Source organism: Berghia stephanieae, chromosome 4, assembly GCF_034508935.2.
Source record: "Berghia stephanieae isolate SIO BIC M18660-M18661 chromosome 4, UCSD_Bste_1.3, whole genome shotgun sequence".
Lineage (NCBI taxonomy): Eukaryota > Metazoa > Mollusca > Gastropoda > Nudibranchia > Aeolidiidae > Berghia > Berghia stephanieae.
The window spans coordinates 53302571-53327439 of NC_088363.1; the positions used below are offsets into that span (position 1 = coordinate 53302571).

The 24869-nt window shown below is 34.8% G+C and overlaps 1 protein-coding gene across 6 annotated transcripts in view; it reads right to left on the bottom strand.

The window, feature by feature from the left end:
• Nucleotides 1-5341: 5341 nt before the first annotated feature.
• Nucleotides 5342-24869, bottom strand: part of LOC144970815 (UDP-glucose 6-dehydrogenase-like) — a 63331-nt gene continuing 43803 nt past the window's right edge. For 5 of the 6 annotated variants that reach the window (XM_078910852.1, XM_078910853.1, XM_078910854.1 and 2 more), the window contains 10 exons: nt 23284-23421; nt 17792-17956; nt 16484-16681; nt 14400-14547; nt 13695-13789; nt 12002-12132; nt 11223-11318; nt 10876-10916; nt 9621-9712; nt 7125-8158 (listed from right to left, as the gene is read on the bottom strand). In XM_078910852.1, coding sequence (XP_078766978.1) covers nt 7964-8158; nt 9621-9712; nt 10876-10916; nt 11223-11318; nt 12002-12132; nt 13695-13789; nt 14400-14547; nt 16484-16681; nt 17792-17956; nt 23284-23421 — 1299 coding nt within the window. In that variant the 3' untranslated portion in view covers nt 7125-7963. Of the gene's footprint in view, nt 8159-9620; nt 9713-10875; nt 10917-11222; nt 11319-12001; nt 12133-13694; nt 13790-14399; nt 14548-16483; nt 16682-17791; nt 17957-23283; nt 23422-24869 lie in introns of all 6 variants that reach the window. The other variant, XM_078910850.1, reaches the window with a different exon arrangement.

The following is a 24869-nucleotide window of genomic DNA, read 5'->3' on the forward strand; positions in this document are numbered from 1 at the left end:
GCTTATCATGACAAAACATAAGAAAAAATATCATTTTTCCCATTACTTGTATTTTCATGATGATTTGTTTACCAAAATTATCAACATTGTTATTAGCAATATCAATACCCAGATTGTTAAGATCACCTCTTTATAAATAATTAATTTTCAATAAAAATGTGCATTTCAGGTCTTAAAAAAAAAAATTCACAAAAAGACTTATCATACTATTGTTTTGTTTGTTATTAAGGGTTTTACGGCGCTTGCAACACATTAAGGTCTTATCAGCGCCAGTAAAAAGGAAGAAAATGGGATAGTAAAAAGTTCTAGAATAACAATTAAAGCGCTCAAGAAGAGGTAAGACAAAGGAGAATTGGTTCAAATAGGGAACAGATGTAGATTCCAAGAGCATACTATCAAAGTACTTAGTTTGAGATCACCGAAAAGTCTCATCCAGACACAAGCACAGGTCCCCACTAAGAAGAATACACTCAAATGTTTACAAATTATATGTTAAAAATAAAACAAATTAACAGTACATAACAGAGAGATGATTTACAAGGGAAAAAATTTCATCTCCCTAAACTCTACCTATACATTTGACTACTTCCCTCCCAGCTAGGGTATCTGACCGGGGCCAGGACAAAACTAAGTAATCTCATTCCAAGACAAAGACAGAAAGCAATTTGGAAAATCGATACAGGGGGATAGAAGACACAGTATGTACCTCCCTGCCAACTATGGGAGGTCAGGAACCCCACCCAGCCTTCTCATACTAACATTGTTTGAAAATTCCTGAGGTAAAACAATGTTTTAGTACATTTTTCTTCATTTATGCTTAAATAATTGATCGGTTAACTGATGACTGCAACTGCTTTTTAATAAAACAATTATTTTTTTTTAATCTTCAAATATAATTTTGGATAACTGAACTCATAAAAAAAGAAAGAAAATCCCTAACGAATAATCAACCAACTGTTATATATTTTGATTAACAGTAAAATGATGAATACTGTTTGGCAATATAGATCAAGAACTTTAGCACTAATGTTGAAATAAGGTTAGAAAAAAAAAGAATCATTGCTATATGATTCTACATTCATTTATTTTCCCAAAGCAAAGAAGTTTTTTTGTTCACTTGTTTTTTTTTGTTGGTTGTTGTTTTTTTGTTTGTTTTTATTTGTTTAGTTGTTTTCTATTTTTTGGAAAGGGGGGGGGGGGGGGGGGGGGGGATTGACTGTTACTTTGGTGCAAATTTGCATGTATTAAAAAAAAAAAAAGATGGATTTGAAATTGCAGCAGCGCATAAACAAAAGGAAAATCAAATACATTGCTATTTAAATAAAGAAGCGCACCCTTACCCTCTACTCTGAAAGCGTTTGCTCTTTTAAGGGTTTTACAGCACTTGCAGCACTTTTAGGTAATTTCAGCACCAGTAAAAAAGAAGGTGGAATAGTAAAAAGAAAATCTAGATTTACAATAAAAGCAGCTGAGAAAGACAATGGTGACTGGATGAAAAAAAAAGGAAAAGAGGAAGATTTCAAGAGCAAACTATCAATTTGCCTTGTTTGAAATTGCTTTAAAGTCCCATCCAAACACAAGTACAGAATCCCAACAAGAGGAATTCACTCAAATGCTTACAATACATGCCGTTCAATACAAAAAAAATATATTACAATACTAAGCTGACAAATGATTTACAAGGGGAAAAAAAATCAAAACTAATATTATACATCTGATTGTTTCCCTCTCAGCAGAATACTCTGGTAAAGGCCAGGACAAAACCAAGTAATCCCATTCCAAGGCAAAGACAGAACGCAACCCGGAAAACATATATCAGGCCTGTAAATGGTTGGTGAAAAAATTGTCGGAACTTTTTGAACACGCGAAAATAGACACAACAGGACAAAAATGTGGACACAACACAGATATGACACGTCAATTGACTAGTCAAATCATGTCACTTTCCCCTACTTATTTATAACGAGGTCCTTATTTTATGGTACCAAAAAAAAAATCCCAATTATTTGAGGGCCCAGGTCTGAGTTAGTAAAATGAAAGGAAGAGAACAATTCCTACCCTTTTGAATGATGTGTATCTTGTGCTTGATGACACAGGAAGCTGCGTATCTTCGCTCCTGTTTGTGTTAAATGTTTATGCTGATTCTTTCGTTTATTTGGATTAATTCTTATAGAAGAAGAAGAAGAAGAAGAAGAAGAAGAAGAAGAAGAAGAAGAAGAAGAAGAAGAAGAAGAAGAAGAAGAAGAAGAAGAAGAAGAAGAAGAAGAAGAAGAAGAACAACAACAACAACAACAACAACAACAAAAAGAAGAAGAAGAAGAAGAAGAGGTGGTGCGGTCGTGTGAGAGCTTTCGAAGAAGAATATATATTTCAAAGAAAAATAATTATTTCCCATTATTTTTTTTCCGTCTCACATCCGGACGGAACCAAAGAAATATAGAGACTGAGAAATAAGAACCGGAGATATGCATGTGTGTTGGTAGCAAATTAGAGAGAAACCTTCTGGTCCGGTTCGACACACTTCTGTGCGTGCGTTATTTACTGACTAGGTCTGTGTGTGTGTGTGTGTGAAGACGACTTGAGCGAACTTCGCGACCCACTCTCCCTGGCTGTGGCACAGTAGCCAGGCAGTGATTACATGCACGTCAAGCGGAGCGTGTAGGTGGCATGATAATATTATAGCTAACAGATAGACGGCAAGTTTTGCTTTGTCTTTGATGCGACAAATGAAAATTTTTTAAAACATTTTTTAAGTCGGCATTTGAAACGGAATAAAATCTATTTTTTTCGAGGAACGAAATAAAAGTCTTTTATTTTATTTTTTATTGGTTCTGTTCTTTGATGTTATGAATTTAATTTTTACTATTATTTATTTATTTTTTTAATATTAGCACTTAAGAGCAGAATCGTGCTGTCGGAAATCCGACAATAGACGGAAGATTTACAGGCCTGATATATATATATATTTTATATATATATATATATATATATATATATATATATATATAGGGAGATAGAAGAGACATCAAGTGACCTCCTGCCCACTATGGGAGTTAAAAAGCCCCCACCCAGTAAGCATTTGTGTGGGAATAACATTTATCTCATTTCATTCTGTACTGCATCTAATATTCTTATCATAAATGGAAATTGTCGAATACAACTATCCCTAGATATCTAGATATTTAATAGACGTGTTGTTTAATAATATCAAAGTGTAATCAATGATTACATTTTATAAACATTTTTCAAAATCCAGATTCACCTCAAAACATTAAAACATCCATGATTCGTATGTAATTAGTTCAGTTCACATGTATGTCATTATATTATATAAATATAAATATTATGTAGATTCTGAAATAAAAGAGATTTGCGTACGTTCATCCTGTAAATGCAAATGTAAATTGAAAGAAAAAAATATTGACATTAGAGTCATGAGATACTGAAGTGAGAAATAATATAATCACTTTACAAAGAACACAAAGATCAAAACATCATAAGTTTCTTTAAAATTGTTCTAATTGATCAAAACTAAACAGATTCTATAAATGTTTCAGTGAATAAAAATCATACAAAGAGTTTGCAAGGTAAAAAGAAGAGCATATTCAGACTTTCCACAAGCAAAAAAAATGTATATATTCTTTCAAAAAAATATGAAACTTGACGAAAAAATCTGCACTGTACAAGTTACTATAAAATAGTAGAATTGATGTAGAGTGGATCATTTTGACCATATATCCACATCTGAGTTTATAAAGAAATGTTTTACCACTTTACCCCGAAATAACTCATTAAAAATTTTGAAAGAAATCCCAAAGTATCCAAATTTGACTCCTCCCAAAATCTGTATATCCTGATAAAATCTGTATGAATAGCAGGTCAGCGTACTTAGTAAAATGATCTGAATAAGTAGAGATTAAAATAGTAAAATAATAAAATGTTACAAGCGAGCCCAATACAGCTGATAAAAATATAATGAAGGCTCTTAAAGGGGATCCGGGGGGGGGGGGGGGGTAGGGAATCCTTTCAACGTATTCATCACGCCTCCCGTCAGAATTCCTTTAAAGTAAAGCAAACCGAGTGAGGTGGGTAAAGATTTGAAAAAGTCTGGATCATAACCAGTGCCAGACAAAGCAAGTAAGAAAGTAGAAGAAGAAAAAAACAGACCAAAAAATTAGTCTTACTCGACTGAGAAGCAAACCTCAAACCTCCTGATTCGGATCAGATGTTGGTTTTTTTTTTGTATTTTCTTTCTTGCTTTTGTCTGGCACTGTTTCATACACATTTCAGATCTTTATCTTATATCAGTGCCTGGTCCCTGATTTCTCAGTGAGGTGGGCAAAGCAGTTATCAAATTCTCCATAATCTAGCACCATAAGATTTTTTTTTACAATGAAATGAATTCAGGTAAAATATAAGCTTTTCAAAACCATTATGTGAGCCCTCTTAAGTAAAATTTCAAAATTCTGTCTATAACAAACGCCCAATATGCATAACAATTAATTGTAGTAGTGGTGATATGCCATTTAAAAATAGTGGATATTCTAGTAAAATGAGGCGTAGGGATTATGCAATAACAATAACAACTACAAAACAGCATAGATCATTTTTTTTTCTTCCTTGGACCACCTTTTTAAGAACACATTTTACATAAGAATATAATATGTTAAAGACTTCAACTCATAAAATTATGTAGCGACAATAGTAGGTAAATATATATAACAGCAGCAAATGACAGTAACCAATGTGAATTATAAATACAAAATAGCCAATATCTACAGTGTAAAAACTTAATTATAAGTAATCACAAGATTGTGAAGTGAATAATGTAATACCCTCTTATACTGATCAGTGATAAGGATGATAGAAAAGTCAGTAGTCTAAAAGAAAAAGAACGTTTGTATACAAATAAAATGTAGGCACGTAATGTCTTTTCCCAGAAGTCAAAAGTTATGATAGTTGTGGTTCAGATAAATGCTCACCAGTTCTAACGAGCATATTGATCTCAAATCCTTCAATCAACATAAAAATGAAAGTCAGCTGCTGCTAAAATGTTTGATATTTGCTTATAGGAATCATCATTTCGCATTTAAGACAATTTAAAATCATTTCAATTAAATGTGGAAAGAAATTACCCCCTACCTCACTATTAAAAAGGATGAAAAGAGGACTAATATAAGGTAAACATCAAATCATCGTATTCTATGTGGCAGTGTTCAACATAGCTATTAGTTTCTTTTTACATAGGTCAAATGATATCACTGAATTTGAATGGTGCTTGTTTTATTTTGTGTTATTTACAAAAAAGATCTCTCTCTCTCTCTTTCCCTCTCTCTCTCTCTCTCTCTCTCTCTCTCTCTCTCTCTCTCTCTCTCTCTCTCTCTCTCTCTCTCTCTCTCATACAAAGACAAATACAAACACACACTCACACAATCACACATACACACACACATGCTCAGACACTTTACCTTCCCCTCCCTCTCCCTCTTCCCTCTCCGAGCCAAGGTATTGCTTAAAACCAAGTCGTTTCTTTCTACATCAAGAATAGATAGCGCCATGGAGATTGGGAATATACTGCAGGTTAGAAGAGAACCCATCTATGTGCGGCTATGTGGTATAGTGGTATGACACTCGCTTTCAGATCGGAAGGTCCTGGGTTCGAGCCTCGCTCGGCGCATAGTTGAGGCCTTGGAGAAGGCTCTTTACTCACATTCTCTCACCGTACTCAGGTGTAAAATGAGTACCTGGCCATTAACAGCATTGCCTAACAGGCGTTATGCACCGTCCTATATGATAAATGTTCCTGTTGACCAGGGATCCCGTGTAAAGCGCTTTGAGCATGATTAGTGGATATTGCACTATATAAAAGCTCAATTTTTTTTTTCAGAAGAGAACCTATCTATATCAACTGCCGCATCCTGACTTTCTGGAATCGGTCATACAAATTTAGTCAGTCTAGTAAAAGATTTCTTATTGACATTGAAATCTAAACTTTAAATTAATCTAGAACACATTTAAACAGGTTTTTAAATGACACAACACATTAAACACAGTTGTTTCAACAAATAACTCATTCAGTTTTAAAGACTGTGCAATTAAATGAGCCTGATACATGATCATTATATTTAAAAATTATTTATTTAATTTTCATTAAATTTATTAATCTTAAGTGGCCGAATAGCTTGGCATTGCACTGTTATCCATGGGATGGGATCATAAATTCGAATCCTGCTTCAGGGACTTTCGTTTTTTGTTTTATTTCTTGGGCTAAATTGTCAATCCCTAATTAGCCCACTTGATGATCACTATTGAAATCAGATGTTTGTTTAATAAAATATCTTTATTCCTTTATAGAATGCCTAAATGACTACATCTGAAGATGATGCTTGCTAGGGCATAAAACAAAGTCTGAAAACCCAAAATGTTAATGGTCTCATTGTTGTAATGGAAACTCAAAACAATATAATTTCATTACAATGATGGAAACAAAGCTCATCATTTATGTTTGTTCATCAGACTTGGAATATATTCTCAGAGGACAGAAACTTTCCAGGTCAAAGATCTTATGTAAATATCTACAATGTCTCTGACGTCAAACGTATTTTTCAGATCAGAAGAGTTACCACCAATTACTTCATTTCCTTTTTTTTTTTTTACAACCATGCTTCACTTTTCACACAAAAAGTGCCTCATTTCGGATTTTTCAAAACGTTGTCAATATGATTCAGGCTCTTGCAGGAATCCTGTGTTTTCAGAGATTATTAGCTTTGACGAGTTCTTTGTTGACAAGATTTTAAGAAAGACAACTTTTGGCTTCAATTGCTTGGCCCTTTCACTGGCTTTGACAAGTATTCATTGGTATTATCTCTTACAAGAATAAAACAATTCTAAATTTAACAAAAATATATCACTTTTAAGATGATAAAAAAATGGCATTTAAAAATAAAACTCATGAAAGATTTGTATCACATATAAATGATTAGAATTTGAAAAAGCGCAAATTCTATAATTTTGTTTTGAATTCAGGTAATTAAAAACTTCTAAAGGAAGCACTTAGTGGTAAGATCTGTTTGCTCAATTTTATATCTAATAGCAATAATTTTACATCTTCACATCCTTCAATGTTTTGTTTTTTTCAATTTTCTTGTTTTTTTTTCAATTTCTTTTTTTTTTTTTTTTGGAGAACATAGATTTTGATCTCCAATATAAATAATCTAAATAATATGAAAATCTGGTTCTGGTTCCCTGAGGACTAAGTTTTGAATTCCTTTCTAGCAAAAGCTCAAAAAAACAAAAAAACGAACAAAAAACCTTCTCTTGATCATTGCTTATGTTATTAATTATTAGAAATAGCTTCTTTCCGTTTTCCTTGCCTCAGTATTTAGGACAACTGTTTGAGGTATAAACTTATTTGTTCTCATTTAATGCTGGATAACATTGACCCATTCTGACGCAAAAAGACAAAAAAAAGACACATTCTCTCAGTTTGGCCCCGAAAATATTGCTTCAAATTTTGATTGATCAATTTGAAAAAAAAACAAAAACAAAAACAAAACAATAAAACATAAATAGAGATCACTGGTTTTTAAGTAATGTATTTATGTTTTGTTTTTTTTTTTGTTGGCTAAAGAAGGGTTTTGAGCTTGAAACATTCAATATTTGGTATTTTGATCTTTTTCTGAAGTTGTTATATTCATTTTTGTTTATTACTTTTTACAGTCCACAGTTTTGGGCAGCTTAGTATCACTTATACTTTTATTGTGGAGAATGAACACATTTATTGAAAAAGAAAAAAAAAACCTCCATCAAATTTCAATTGAAATTCAATCGTTCATCTGGACCAAATTGAAGGGCCATTATCTTTCAGCTTGTTAATATTTCAATAAAAGCACTTGCCTCTGACACAGGCAAAGATTTCATTCAGAGAGTTGAGTAAGGCCCTGCTATATGACTGGAGTAAAAACTAACATATTCCATTTACTGCGGAGGATTTAATTGATTTATTCTGATGTTGGTCCCTGTTCGAGATAAGCCTCTTGCCAATTGTCTCTACTTTAAAGCCGATGTCCATCAGCTTGGAGTGGTCAAGAATGAGACGGCCATCGAAGATGAAGGCAGGTTTCAACATCTGGCTGTAAATCTTTTTGTAATCTAATGACTAGTGGATGAAAAAAAAAAGAAAAGACCATTTGACAGGGATAATGGATAGTAGTACAAATCAAAATTTTAAAAATTTCAAATATACGTAGATCACGTTATCCCTGAAGCCCATGGTGTGATCAGAAAATTTTAGCAAAATCATGTGATTTATTAGGAAATAGCAGGCTACAGACATAGAATTTGTATCAACTATAACGATTCTGGGTTCCCAGTAGTTAAGTTGGTAGATTTATTGCTTTACTCATTAAGAGAAGGAGATCAATTCTAGGTGAAGTTAATTTTTTTCTGACCCCCTTATCCACCCACCAATGATTGGGTAGCTTGGTCTGTTAGACCTGGTGGAAACTGCGTTGAAATAAACTAGTGTTCAATCCAAAGGGTAGCAAACAATTCCTATTTTCAATTTGTCCTATAGAAATGAGGCTAAACTCCAGCTCCAAGATTCATAGTGCTCTGAAGAACTTACTTACTTCTCTATATCTGGTAAAATAGTATTTTGCAAAGAACAAGTCTAATTATCCTATTAATGGGTATCAATCAATTGCTGTTGCCCGTTTACAACTATAGAAACCAGGAAAAAATATTTCAAGGCCTATTGCCTCTAAAGCACGACAGGGGTAATAAGAATGAAAACAAAAAAAGACAAAAACAAAACAAACAAAAACAAAACAAAATGAGAAGGCTTGGATGTTGGTCTGCGTTTAGATGGATCTCTTTTTTAAAATAAACCAAATAGGTACTCATAGTATAGATACTATTTATTTTTTTAACTTGAGCTTTTATATAGCGCAATATCCACTAAACATGGTCAAAGCGCTTTACAAAGGGTCCCAAAACCAACAGCAACACTTAACATGTAGAAAGAAACATGATGCCTGTTAGGCGATATTACAATTTTTTCGGACAACAGAGACAACGCTGTTAACGGCCAAGTACTTATTTTACACCTAAGTACGGTGAGAGAATGTGAGTAAAGAGTCTTTTCCAAGGACTCAACTATGCACAGAGCGAGGCTCGAGCCCAGGACCTTCAGATTCGAAAGCGAGTGTCCTACCACAAGACACATAGCCGCATTATGTAATCAATTTAAGAAGTTAACTCTAAGTTACAATAATAAATATGGGCAGCAGATATCTTAAAAATACGATGATGGTTGATAGATGACCCCAATCAAACACAAAATGGAAAGAGGATGTTTTAATTATAAAGAATATAGAATAAAATTATACGGCGGATAAAGATAATGGCACAAAAATTTAAAAAAACTGATACAAAGAAAGACAGGGTGTCCAGGTATCAGAGACATTAAAGAATCCTACCAGATCAAGCAAAATTCCTACCACAATTTATTGCAATTAGACATTACAAAATGACACGAAGAGTAATATTTAAGATACAAAGGGTGTAAAAAAAAAAGAGAAATAGAAATAGAGAAAAGAGCCTAACGACAGGATACTTACCACAAATTCATCCCACTCTGTACATATCACCAAAGCATGACTGTTGGATGCTGCCTCATACGGATTGGCACAAATGGTCACTAGATCTTTCACTGAAAAATATAATCAAATTTTTAAAGATCAAAATAACATTTAAATTATGGAAATGTAACAATATTCAATTAATTTTTTTTAACACAAATCTACGACGTTGCATAATAATTTTGCCGGACATGTTTGCAGCATTTGTGGCTTGGCAGTCATCCACAATTTGTTAGAAAAAGAAATCAAATCAAAATATTATAACATCAATTTATCGAACGGTCTGAGATATTGTGTGTAAGCAAGTGGTGATTTTTGACATTCTAATTGTTTGGTTTGAAACTTTTGAAGGATGAGGCAAGATATGTGTTCTGAGTGGCAGGACAGATCTTGTGTTATCAAATAATATTCGAGCCTTAATGCCCTTGGCTAATTTGATCCATTCCAAATAATTATGATAATTATTATATAAATATGGAAAATTTAATTAAAGACAAAAATATTTTTATTAAATACGTTCTGCTTATGGAGAAATCTATCAGCTGGTGTCAAGTTTTTTAGAAGCATTGGGACCTTTAGAGATGCACTACAGACTATCAGGAAAGTACCCTAATTTTTTTTCTTTTTCATTTGAAGAAGAAGAAGAAGAAGAAGAAGAAGAAGAAGAAGAAGAAGAAGAAGAAGAAGAAGAAGAAGAAGAAGAAGAAGAAGAAGAAGAAGAAGAAGAAGAAGAAGAAGAAGAAGAAGAAGAAGAAAAAGAAGAAGAAAAAAATTACTTTTCACAAAGATTAAATAAAAAATATAATGCAGCTATGTGATGCCTTAGGTTCGAGCCTCCATCAGCACATAGTTGAGTCCTAGAAAAAGGATCTTTACTCACATGAGTAAAATGAGTACCTGGCCGTTATCAGTGTTGTTTCTGTCAGAAAAAATGTAATATTGCCTTACAGGCGTCATGTCTCAATCTATATTTTGAAAGTTGCTGTTGGCAAGGGACCCTTTGTAAAGCGCTTTGAGCATGTTTTGTGGATATTACGCTATATAAAAGCTTCATTATTTTTTTTCAAATTAATTTGTTCAGTAATTGCTGTCAGAGTTTTTTTCAAAGTCGAATAATTTGTTCAGTAATTGATGTCAGATGTGTACATAAATATATCGAAAATGATCTCATGTCACTAATGATCTGTTGGGAGGCAACCACACATTCGAATGTGAATCAAAAAATATTTTATACCTCTCTCAGGTTCCTCTGTTATATCTGGTGACGTTAATTCCCTGTAAATATTAAAACAGAATATTTCATGGTCTGTCAGAAAATCGACTAGAAACCTAAAATTGATTGAGAATTTATTGTTATACAGTGCATTGAATTTATCTTAACAAAAAAATTATCATCCTGCTACTTACAAATGAAGCTTATTATTATTTATTTTCATCTAACATTTTCAAGAACACAGTTTGAAAAAAAATCATGGCACAGGAATTAGATTTTTTAAAACAAAGGTTTTAACGACTTATCTTTTAATTACTCAGAATACACACAACAACCTTTACAAAGTCTTTGCAACAATTTTCTCTTACCTCATAATTTGATCAGGAACTACTTTCGGGTCATATATAAAGAGACGAGCGCCTTCCTCCATCAAATACTTGCATACATGGATAGCTGCACTCTCTCTGTGAAAAGCATGACATTTGTCTATGAAATTTTGTTTAAATATTTGCTTATTTGGCTTTGGCAGGCAGTTACCCTAATCAAAGTTAACAGCAGCAGAAAATAAGGTAGACTTCAAGAAACAAAAAGTGTTGCATCTTAGTAAGGAAAAAAATTGTCCAAACTCTTTTGAGTCTGAAATTTAATGACTTATGGGCAAAAAGTATATCAAATTTCAAACTAGGTTTTTGAAGAAATCATATTTTCATAATAGAACACAACGTAACATTTGAAAACACGTTTTTTGAAGAAGAAAAAATCAGATTTTTATTCTTGCCGAGATTCATCTGGTTGGAAAAATGGCAGCTTGTAGTTTCCAAGTATTAGTGTATTTAGAAATTCTTTTTATTATAAAATGCCAGAGAAAAAAATGAGATGCTGAAACAATGCCCAATCCATTCAGCTACGTTAACGCCATCCCTCCTTTCAATAACAACCAAAAAAAAGTAATACTGTCACTTCACAGGTTCTGGGAGTTGTAACCTTCGGACATAAAAAGTAACAAATTGAGATCATTGAAATCTGTAAAAAGATCCATAAAGAATAAAATCAGCAGACTCAGAAACAACATCATGGGAAGTGAATCTTCCTTCAGACAAGTGCTTTTCCCAGCCAAGCACACCCATATATATATATAATAGCATACCTTGTATCTCCTGTGTCCTTCTTGAATGCAAATCCAAGAATTGCAATCTGTTTGTTGGTGACTGTGTTGAAAAGATTTTCTATGATTCTTTGAGTAAACCTTCGGCGTTGATAATCATTTATATCTATGACCTGGAAAGTAAAATTATGATATTGAGGATAAATAATTTTATGGATAATAACCTGAAACGTACATCCCGTTATAAAATTTTCCTTCTCAAAAAAAAAATCATCATTATCATTTGTATGCGCCTATTAACAAAAAACATGATTTAAAGTTAAAAGTGTAGTATTGAATGGTCAGTAAAAGACAACAGTAATGATTTATTACTAGAGAAAGTTATAAAACTGAGTATAATTGTGCCATGTTATAAATGATTCAGCTTTAAACCCTGATATATGCCAAACTTCACAATTTCCCAGATTATCATTGTATCAAGAGTTAAATAATAACAATAATAATAATAATAATAATAATAATAATAATAATAATAATAATAAGTTCCTACATGTGACCCACTGCGTCAATCTGGTATTATGTCGCGATGGATCTGACTTTAAAAATTGAAGTCATAAAATGTAATCCAATAACTGCTGTACTTTGGAAAGACAAGTATTTAAAACTTTGGGCAGACAACTCGTCCTTTGTTTTTTGTTTTTAAGGGTTTTACAGTGCTTGCAACACATTTAGATTATATCAGCGCCAGTAAAAAGGAAGAAAATGGGATAGCAAAAAGTCCCAGAATTACAATTAAAGCATCCAAGAAAAAGTAAGACAAAGGGGAACTGGGAACAAATAGGGATCAGATGTAGATTCCAAGAGCACACCACCAATGTAATTAGTTTGAGATCACCTATAAGTCTCATCTGGACACAAACACAAAATAACAATTATAATAATACATAACAGAGATGATTTACAAGAAATAAAATATCATCTCCCAAAACAATAACTATGCATTTGACTGTTTCCCTCCCAGCTAGGACTCCGGCCAGGGCCAGGACGAAACCAAGTAATCTCATTCCAAGATAAAGACAGAAAGCATGTTGGAAAACAGATATAAGGGGATAGAAGACACGGTATGGGAGGTCAGGAACCCTACCCAGAAACTCGTCCTTCCTATATCAATCGATTTAAATGACTCTCATCTTGGCAAAAACTCTCAAACCTGATACATCACGAGATCGATCTAAGTCTCATGTTTGAGAGTTTTTGCCAAGAGGGTCATTTAAACCGATCGATATTTGAAATACGAGTTTTCTGGCCAAATTTTTAAATACACGTCTTTCCAAAGTATGGCGGTTAACTGGTTAAACCAAAAAACTTAGGTCAATATGGTTTATTTCAAATTTATATTTCTAAGGGCAGCGTGGCTCAGTGGTACAGTCTTTGCTTCGTACCCAAAAGGTACCGAGTTCGACTACCCGCCTCGTTGTATGGCCTTGAACAAGTCACCTTGCCTTAGCTCACTTTGTGGCACTGCACTGCAGCTGATACCTGGGTTATTCCAGTCTTCCCTTGGAATTGACCCTAAAGACAAATTTCCCCTTTGGGATGAATAAAGGAAATTTTTTATTTCCCAAAAAAATTTTTTCTTATTTATGTTCCTTTTGACTTTAAAAAAAAAATTTCTGCATCATTATCATCCTGTCATAATACAACAGTAGGTAACATATTGATGATAGCCTCTCACTTGTTGCCAATAAGCTGCCACTTCTGGGAGGTTGAGGCATTCACAGAGGTAGACCATGTTGAGGACATCTTTTTGGAAGCAACTCCCACCAAACCCTGTTGAAATAATTCAAGCACAATGTGATGTTATTCAAAATGTGTCAGAAAGTTCTACAATTATTGCGGGCGCTCGCGTGCAGTAAATGGACACAAGAGTGTATTATGATACTTAAGGTCGAGGTTGAGGGATTTAATTTATGTACAATATAACAAAATTGAGTTCACCAAAATTTAGACTAGAACAAGTGAAAACAGTTAGAGGAAATGTTTAAAATATATTTTAAAATAAATAAATAAAATAAAATAAAAATAAATAAAAAAAGAAAGATTGATAAAGAAAACAAAAGAAAGAAATAATTTAAGAAAGAAAGGAAGGATAAAATAAAAAAAGAAGTGAAGAAAGAAAGAATAAAAGAATGAAAGAAAGAATGGAAGAGAGGAAGAAGAAAAAAAAAAGAAAAAAGAAAGAAACAAATAAACAAATAAAGAAGGAAAAAAAGGAGAGAGAAAAAAAGAAAAAAGAAAGAAAGAAAGGAATCAAAAAAGAAAGAAAAAGGAAGAAAGAAAGAAAGAAAGAAAGAAAGAAAGAAAGAAAATAAAAAAAAGAAAGAAAGAAAGAAGGAAAGAAAGGAAGAAAAAAAGAAAGAAAACTCCAAAATCCACTCACCAACACTGGCTTTGAGAAATTTGGGACCGATTCGTGAGTCAGTTCCAATAGCATGGGCCACTTCATCCACGTCTGCACCAGTCGCTTCACAAATGGCTGACATGGCATTGATGCTGGATATTCTCTGAGCCAGGAATGCATTGGCTGCCTGGATTCGGTTTGGTTTTGTTGTTTTTTCAAAGGAAAAAATTAATCAAGACTTAAATTATTCTTCGAACCTAATTTAGGAAAACTAGAATCCAAGAGGAACCAATAATTAAGTATGAAAGAAAAAAAAAAAAACAAAAAAAATAACAAATCAAAAAGGACAGTACAATATGTAGAATAAAAACAAAATATTTTTCTGTTGTTGACTCCGATAAGTTGACGGTAATTTACTTTCAAAGGCCATTACATCTTTTTTAAAGCAAAAGAAAGACTTAAAACATTTATGTAACTTCCCGCATCAACCTAGAAATATTATATCCAAAAATTTTAATGGATAGATATAAATAGGAAAATTTATAGAGCACATTTTCATGGAATTAACTATCCCCAATGCGCTTCACCATGTTTCATTAATTTCCTTAGCAGGCCATATGAAACCATATTTCTATTTCATACTGTAACAGTCACCTCATTTATGCAGCCGCTTTGTTACAATATCCGTCATTGCTTATAGCCAGGTACTCATTCAGACCTGAGCTGAGTGAGGTAATGTGTGTTAAGTGCCTTACCCAAGGACATAATATCGAGACCAGAATTTTCCACAATCACTGTCACCCTTCCAGCCAATTACCATGCATTACATTGCTTGACTTTTGTGACAGTAGACAAACCAAACTGCTGAGCCACAAAGCCAAAATGTAAAACCATAATGAATAGAATAATGAAATGCTAATTCTTGGTAGTTTAACTCTTTCAGCGCAATTGGCTGCACTGTGCGGCCAGAGCAGAATCTGTTCTACTGGCCAATGGCCGCACAGTGCGGTCGGTCTTGAAAGGAAAAAACAATAATGTAATCCAATCCTACTTTCTACAGAAGTACTATAAATTGTACCAATGGTATCATTTCCTTCATCAGAACATTCAATTGGCCCTATGGGGTATTTTAATAGAGATTTTGCACCAAATTCGAAAGTCGCTTTGTCTCAGCTTGTCATTCTCATGCTGCCTCAATCGGGTGTCAACCATATTTTGTGACAGAAATGCAAAAATAGCCTCAGCGCTGAAAGAGTTAAACAATAACATTAATCAATCGACCAAAACAGATAAAGTTTGTGTCATTTGCATTCCACACTTTCCCCAACTACACCTAGTCATGGAAATGAGTAAGTAAGTGAGAGAAACAGTGAGTGAGTGAATGAATAAAAGAGTGAGTGAGAGAGTGGATGAATAAAAGTTGTCCTTCAGAGCCATTAGACCCATGGAGCCAGAGTTTATCCCTGTTTCTATATCGTGAAACGGACAATAGCAATTGCTTGCTATCCTTTGGATCGGATGCTAGTCTATCGCAAAGTATTTTTTGCTAGATCTAACAGACCCAACTACCCAAAACACGGCTGGGTGGACAGGAGGGTCAGAAAAAAATCTTGACTGCACCCGGAATCGATCTTGGTCCCTTTGATTGAGGAGTGAGTGCTCTACGAACTGAGCTATTGGGACCCCCGAATGAATAAAAAAGGAAGTGAAAGTGTGAGCAAGTGAGTGAGTGATTAATTCACCTCAATATCTCAATTTTATATTAAGATTTCCACATCTGTCTATCCCAATATCATAGACAAAGTTAAACTAGAGCATTAAACTAGAGCTTTTATATAGCGCAATATCCACTAAATGTGCTCAAAGCACTTTACAAAGGGTCCCTGACCAACAGCATCACGTAGAATGTAGAACGAGACATGACTCCTGTTAGGCAATATTACAATTTTTCTGACAGAAACAACACAGTGACGGCCAGGTACTCATTTTACATCTGAGTATGGTGAGATAATGTGAGTAAGGAGTCTTTTCCAAGGACTCAATTATGCGCCGAGCGAGGCTCGAACCCAGGACCTTCTCATCAAAAAGCGAGTGCCATACCACTAGACTACATAGTCACTTACCAATTTGGACAGTTCTGATGACCAAGTATTCATGGTGATGATCTTTTCTTCTGGTACCCAGTGACTGTAAATCCAACTGAGGGCCTTCATCGCTTCCCTCCCCTGAGGGCTCACATCTCCACCAATCAAAACTCTGTCAGGGTCCAAAAGATCGTTGATGGCCGTACCTTCTGCAAGAAATTCAGGATTGGACAATACCTGGGAAATGAAATAAACAATATACATTGATTAATCAAAGGAGAAGAAAAAATTGAAATTGATTTTTTTTTTTTAAATCAATAAATTCTACACACTATATTAAATGAAACAAAATTTTAGGAGCAGGAAAATTATATAAATCTTAATCATTTTTTTTTGTTCTTGTTGTAATGGAATAAACACCGTATAAGAAAAAGGCAGGATTTACTATTACATTAAGTTTCATTATAAAGGCTTTAAACAAATCAAGTTTAATGTTTACCAGACATAGAAAAAAGGTGAAGCAGACACTTACATCAATGATCATGAGAAATGAAAAGTATGGAGCAATGCCAGAAGAAAATAGAGAAATAATTATCACAGTGTTGATGAGTCAAACCAAAGGATCTAACTGGAATGACACCTTCAGCCTGGATGTCATAGAGAAGTAGGTAAGTAGACACACTATGAAAGGAACAATCTGCCACTTTAAAAAATGGTTTCAAACTCAAAATAATAAAATGTTTCTCTTTTCCCTTCATTTTTCATCATTCATCATTGATATAAATGTCTGCTCCATTCTTCCCCTTATCTGAATTACATTCAATCCAAAACCAGAGTTTACCCCATGTCTGTCCCAATATGTTTATATGCTTGGGTTGTTCCTCAAAGAACTAAAATAATTAATACAGAACATTTCATGAACAAAACAGCAAATTGAAAAAAGTTAGATTAATTCTTTTTGTTCTTGGTTGAAGAAGAAACATCCTGTGTTAAGTATTTTGTTGATGGTTAAAGCTTTTATATTCATTTTCGTATTTAACACCAAGACTGAAGGGCTAGAACTCAGGTGGTTGCTGGTTTGGATAAGTAAGTAAGTAAGTATTTAACAACAGACTTTAATTTTTCTCACCGTACTCAGGAAAATGAGTACTTGGCCGTTAACAGAATTGTCTCTGTCTGAAAAAAAAAATGTAATACCGTCTCACAGGCGTCATGTCTTGTCCTAAATGTTAAGTGTCGTTATTGGCTAGGGGCCCCTTGTAAAGCGCTTTGAGCACAAATAATGGATATTGCACTATATAAATGCTCACATTTTTGGTTTGTTTTTTAAATATCATCCATTCCTACCTGATACTGTACACCTGGTTTGACATTTGCTGACAGAATATTAGAAATGCTTTCAGCTGCTTTCACTGGGACTGTGCTCTTCTCCACCACAATCTTGGATCCTTGAGATACCTCAGCAATTCGTCTGGCTGCAGACTCAATGTACTTGAGGTCGGGAGCTCTTCCCTGAGGATGGACAAAAAGGAATCAACAATGTTGGAATATTACATCGAGGATGGGTTGAATCTTACGCAGAGATCAGTGTGTAACAACAACAACATCGTCATCACCATCATCATCATCATCATCATCAATTGTAACAATTTTATAGTATATATTTTTTACTTGGAAATGCCTTCCATATACAAGGTTCTATTTTCTCACAGCCAACAATCTTAAGATCTGGGAGTTTGTGCATGTCTCACTGCGTGGAATCAGCGCTATTTCAGTTGGAACTCCCAAGGGACCAATAACCCTTCCTGCTCGCTACCTGCATGAGGTCATTGGAGTTCAACTGGTATCAGGCAGTGCCGTGTCCAATTGGGGCAATTATGGATATTTATGGTCTTATAATATGTCCGTATAGCGGGAAAACAATAACAGACTCTTTCACTTCATTATTTTGATTTGAAAAATCAGTTGTCTTTCTAAACATCAGTGAACATTTGACATTCTTGTGGTTAATAGTTTTCTTTGAATATCACAAATTGTTGATCTAATTTTAAGTGCTTGTAAATTATGGTGCACTTAAATAAAAAATTTGTTATTCAAAATTCAGCGGCAGTATCTCAAGAATTTTAATAAATATCAAAAGTACATATATGCATCTATGTTCCTGTGCAATATTATCATATTGGCAGTTGATTTTCTTGATTTATTCATGGTTTAGTAAGTTCTGTATATTGTTTTTACCAATTCCGTTCCTCTCAAACAGTTGTGTTGATCATAACAGTAAACTGATATGATTTATGTCTTTATGTGGTAAAATAACTCATAAAGATAATATTTTATTGACCAGTAAAAACTAAAAACTAATATTGTGTATGATGTCAATATCTCAATTTACTATCAATCTGCCTATAAAGTATGACTTCTTTACAAGATTAAAATCAATCACCCAACAAGGTTACTGGACATGCTACAAATATTGCAGTAACAATCATCAATTACAACTAACACTAACCACTGGTACTGTTAAATTAGATGATTTGCTCAAACAGACGGACATAGTATGTGGACAAAAGAGGATTCAAAATTATGAGGGCATATAGTTTATTCCAAGTCGTAACCTTTTTCTCCTTATTGACCAACTACATTCAAAACGAACACACTGTCGATACAGGTTATATAGAATCATCTCCTTTCCTTCAAGAATACACATTTAGTCATTGTTTTATAGAGTCATCTGATATACCATTGAACTCCAGTCAATCAAATTTAGAGATAAAACAACTGAATAACAATCAGAGTCAAATCAGTACAACACCACAGGCATACCACAGCAAGATCATTTATTTAATTTTTGGGATATCACTGCCATATATATATCTGGACGCTTCAGTCTATAAAAAGTTAACACATTCACTTATGCACAAAAGGAGAACTTGACCTTACATTATATTACTTATTCAACATGCAAGAATACCCTAAACATGGACACCTATATGACACTATAAAGTCGGCATTTCCTGAGACAACCACACAAAAGCAGTACCGTATACATCTTCAAACTATAATGCCTAACAGTAATAAAAAAAAAACAAATTTGACTTGAATCGTAAGGGATTTAAGTATAGAAAAAAGTTATCAAGCCATTAAAAAGTTGGCTTTCAAATGTGCCCAAAACTCATATTTAAATCAGTTAAATGCTTAAAAAATAATATTAGTATTATTTTCGTCTAATGGTTTATATTTTATTCCTAAACTGATATTTGGACATAATTCATGGCATGGAATACTATGGGAGAGAAAATAAGGATCTCACCAAGTCATGCCAAATATGAAATTTACAATAAAAAATTCATTTCTTTTAAAGTTTTACTGCCCGGACAACAAAACTTGGCATGTGTCAAGATCATCAATTTTACTTTATAATGATGCTTGTTTCAATCATTTTCTGCCGTTGGGAATTAAATTATTGATATGCAAATTACAACAAATTAATTTCATTGATAGCTCAAAAACCACTAAATTGACACCTCTCTTATGAGCAGTCTTAAGAGGATACATTACTATCAAAAAAGTGAGTGGAGCAGGCACTTATGTTGGTAACAACAAGATATAAAGTGAGTAGAAAAGTGCCAGAAGACAATAGAGAATAAAAAATTTTTTCGCGGCGGTGGTGGGGTTTGAACCTGCGACCTTATTGGTACGACAACTCCGCCTGGCAGGTGAGAGCGTGGCTCTACCGTGTGAGCTATCCACGAACACAAAATATTCGTTTCAAACCCAAAGTCATTTCTAGATCCCTCTCTCACCCACTTCTTGAGATCGCCGATTCGTTCGCCACCATCGCGAAGTAATTTTGACCAGCAGTTAAGCTTAATAGCCAATATTCTCATCACAAACATGTAACATAGAAACGATTGAGACATTGAGTATGCTCCGGTGTATGGGGTGAATTTTTAATTCAGAAAAGTGAGTGGAGCAGGCACTTATGTTGGTAACAACAAGATATGAAGTGAGTAGAAAAGTGCCAGAAGACAATAGAGAATAAAAATTTTTTTCGCGGCGGTGGTGGGGTTTGAACCTGCGACCTTATTGGTACGACAACTCCGCCTGGCAGGTGAGAGCGTGGCTCTACCGTGTGAGCTATCCACGAACACAAAATATTCGTTTCAAACCCAAAGTCATTTCTAGATCCCTCTCTCACCCACTTCTTGAGATCGCCGATTCGTTCGCCGCCATCGCGAAGTAATTTTGACCAGCAGTTAAGCTTAATAGCCAATATTCTCATCACAAACATATAACATAGAAACGATTGAGACATTGAGTATGCTCCGGTGTATGGGGTGAATTTTTAATTCAGAAAAGTGAGTGGAGCAGGCACTTATGTTGGTAACAACAAGATATGAAGTGAGTAGAAAAGTGCCAGAAGACAATAGAGAATAAAAAATTTTTTCGCGGCGGTGGTGGGGTTTGAACCTGCGACCTTATTGGTACGACAACTCCGCCTGGCAGGTGAGAGCGTGGCTCTACCGTGTGAGCTATCCACGAACACAAAATATTCGTTTCAAACCCAAAGTCATTTCTAGATCCCTCTCTCACCCACTTCTTGAGATCGCCGATTCGTTCGCCACCATCGCGAAGTAATTTTGACCAGCAGTTAAGCTTAATAGCCAATATTCTCATCACAAACATATAACATAGAAACGATTGAGACATTGAGTATGCTCCGGTGTATGGGGTGAATTTTTAATTCAGAAAAGTGAGTGGAGCAGGCACTTATGTTGGTAACAACAAGATATGAAGTGAGTAGAAAAGTGCCAGAAGACAATAGAGAATAAAAAAATTTTTCGCGGCGGTGGTGGGGTTTGAACCTGCGACCTTATTGGTACGACAACTCCGCCTGGCAGGTGAGAGCGTGGCTCTACCGTGTGAGCTATCCACGAACACAAAATATTCGTTTCAAACCCAAAGTCATTTCTAGATCCCTCTCTCACCCACTTCTTGAGATCGCCGATTCGTTCGCCACCATCGCGAAGTAATTTTGACCAGCAGTTAAGCTTAATAGCCAATATTCTCATCACAAACATATAACATAGAAACGATTGAGACATTGAGTATGCTCCGGTGTATGGGGTGAATTTTTAATTCAGAAAAGTGAGTGGAGCAGGCACTTATGTTGGTAACAACAAGATATGAAGTGAGTAGAAAAGTGCCAGAAGACAATAGAGAATAAAAAATTTTTTCTTGTTGTTACCAACATAGGTGCCTGCTCCACTCACTTTTCTGAATTAAAAATTCACCCCATACACCGGAGCATACTCAATGTCTCAATCGTTTCTATGTTATATGTTTGTGATGAGAATATTGGCTATTAAGCTTAACTGCTGGTCAAAATTACTTCGCGATGGTGGCGAACGAATCGGCGATCTCAAGAAGTGGGTGAGAGAGGGATCTAGAAATGACTTTGGGTTTGAAACGAATATTTTGTGTTCGTGGATAGCTCACACGGTAGAGCCACGCTCTCACCTGCCAGGCGGAGTTGTCGTACCAATAAGGTCGCAGGTTCAAACCCCACCACCGCCGCGAAAAATTTTTTTATTCTCTATTGTCTTCTGGCACTTTTCTACTCACTTCATATCTTGTTGTTACCAACATAAGTGCCTGCTCCACTCACTTTTCTGAATTAAAAATTCACCCCATACACCGGAGCATACTCAATGTCTCAATCGTTTCTATGTTATATGTTTGTGATGAGAATATTGGCTATTAAGCTTAACTGCTGGTCAAAATTACTTCGCGATGGTGGCGAACGAATCGGCGATCTCAAGAAGTGGGTGAGAGAGGGATCTAGAAATGACTTTGGGTTTGAAACGAATATTTTGTGTTCGTGGATAGCTCACACGGTAGAGCCACGCTCTCACCTGCCAGGCGGAGTTGTCGTACCAATAAGGTCGCAGGTTCAAACCCCACCACCGCCGCGAAAAAATTTTTTATTCTCTATTGTCTTCTGGCACTTTTCTACTCACTTCATATCTTGTTGTTACCAACATAAGTGCCTGCTCCACTCACTTTTCTGAATTAAAAATTCACCCCATACACCGGAGCATACTCAATGTCTCAATCGTTTCTATGTTATATGTTTGTGATGAGAATATTGGCTATTAAGCTTAACTGCTGGTCAAAATTACTTCGCGATGGTGGCGAACGAATCGGCGATCTCAAGAAGTGGGTGAGAGAGGGATCTAGAAATGACTTTGGGTTTGAAACGAATATTTTGTGTTCGTGGATAGCTCAAAAGGTAGAGCCACGCTCTCAATTACTATCAACCATGGCATATGATTGTGGTGAGGGAACAATTTTCATATTTGTGTTAGCAACTGAGCAATACCATAAAATATTGCAACAATTAATTACCATCAGCGGCATCACAGATTCCTCCTGACCGCTACCTGTTCTTCCCATGGGCTGACCCCACTAATGGGGTCAGGTTGACCTAGCACTGAAATACCGCTCAGAGGGGAAAATGCCACGCAGTGGTCTGTTTGCACTCATGCGCATTTGTGTGTGTGTGTGTATGTAATGGGTGTATGTGTATGTAATGGGTGTGTGTTTGTCTCTGTGTGTGTGTGAAAGAGAGAGAGAGAAAGAGAGAGAGAGAGAGAGAGAGAGAGAGAGAGAGAGAGATAGAGAGAGAGAGAGAGAGAGAGAGAGAGAGAGAGAGAGAGAGAGAGAGAGAGAGATTGAGAGAGAGGGAGGGAGGGAGGGAGAGTGCGGGCATGAGTCAATTCCCTCTAATTCTTCAATTCAACCATCTAGTTATCTAGAGTATCCTATACATTCCCTACCTTTCCCAATCCAAATGTCTTTGTAGGAGTATTAACACAGATAAATATAAGTTCAGCCTCTTGGATTCCCTTCTCTACATCTGTTGAGAAAAACAAATTGCGTCCCCTGCATGCCTTCACTACCTTGTCTAGACTGGGCTGGAAAAAAAAAGAAGAGAAAGATTAATCAACTGGCCATCATGCCGTGCCAAGTGTAAATGGGAAATTCGGTTTAACTCAGATTTAGTAGAAATTACTTGATGACAAACTTGGGTTTTCTTCTAGGGGTGGCGAACAAATGTTCTTTTTTTATCTTTTAAAGTCTACAAATAACTGTAAAAACCCAATTTTCAAATCATTTTGTATCAGGAGATTGAAAACCCTTTGGCTCATTCAGCAAAGCATTGGTTAGAAATACCACAGAAAAACAAAAGGTTTGATCTCCTGACGCCATATTATTTTGATTGTTCCTTGGTTTGTTTTTATTGAGGGGGGGGGGTTGTTATTATTTTAGGTGGGAGGGGGGAGGGTCTTTGTTTTTTTGGGGTTTTTTTTGTTTTTGCCTTGTTTTTGGTTTGGTTCTTTTTATTTTAGAAGTTAACTCGTCTTCCCAATATTAAATGGAAAGCTTGACCTGTTTTTGATCTTGCACAGAGAACTTAATACTGTGATAAACTTGGGTTTTATCCTATGGTTACAACCAATTGTATTTTTAAAAATCTTTTCCCATTATTACACAAACTCTGGACCTTGGGCCTTCATTTTGACAAGTCTTGCTTTCAAGCTAATTAGCTTTGTTTTGATATTTGAATTAGTTTTCTAAGATATAGCATGGTCTCTAATTCCTGGATATAAATTTGTTTTCATTCTGTTTGTCATAAACTGTCATTCAAATGAACTAGGATATATATATATATATAGTATAATAAACAAAATAAGAAAAGGTGTGATAATCGGTGGAATAGTTGTATTTATAATCGTCATCACAATGATCACCATCATCGTCATCATCGTCATCATCATCATCATCATCATCATCATCATCATCATCATCATCATCAACGTCTTCATTATCATCCGACACAAACAAATTATAACAACATGACGGACTCCGATAATGTCACATTTTCATTCAAATCTGAATTCAAAGAGCAATAAACATCTTTTTTAATATTATTAAATGAATTACATAATTTGGTAATTAATACGTAAGATAAGTTTTTAAATTAGTGCATTACCATTCACCTATTGTTTTACAAATCCGAAACCTGTAATAATATAATATCTATAATATTATAATGGCTGATAGAATCAACTTGGAATTAGCAACAAACAAAATAGCCAATATTTTTGCGTTTGTTATTTTGTAGGGGTTTTAACAATTTGTCTTTGTTTTTGTTGGGTCTCTCTCTCTCTCTCTCTCTCTCTCTCTCTCTCTCTCTCTCTCTCTCTCTCTCTCTCTCTCTCTCTCTCTCTCTCTCTCTCTCTCTTGTTGTTTTTTTTTTCTTCTTGGGAGGGGGAGGGTTATAATTGTTTCAACCAAGGATTGAAGGTTTTCATTTTCTTTGACATAAATCGTAAATTATTCAGAACAGTGAAAGAGGGGT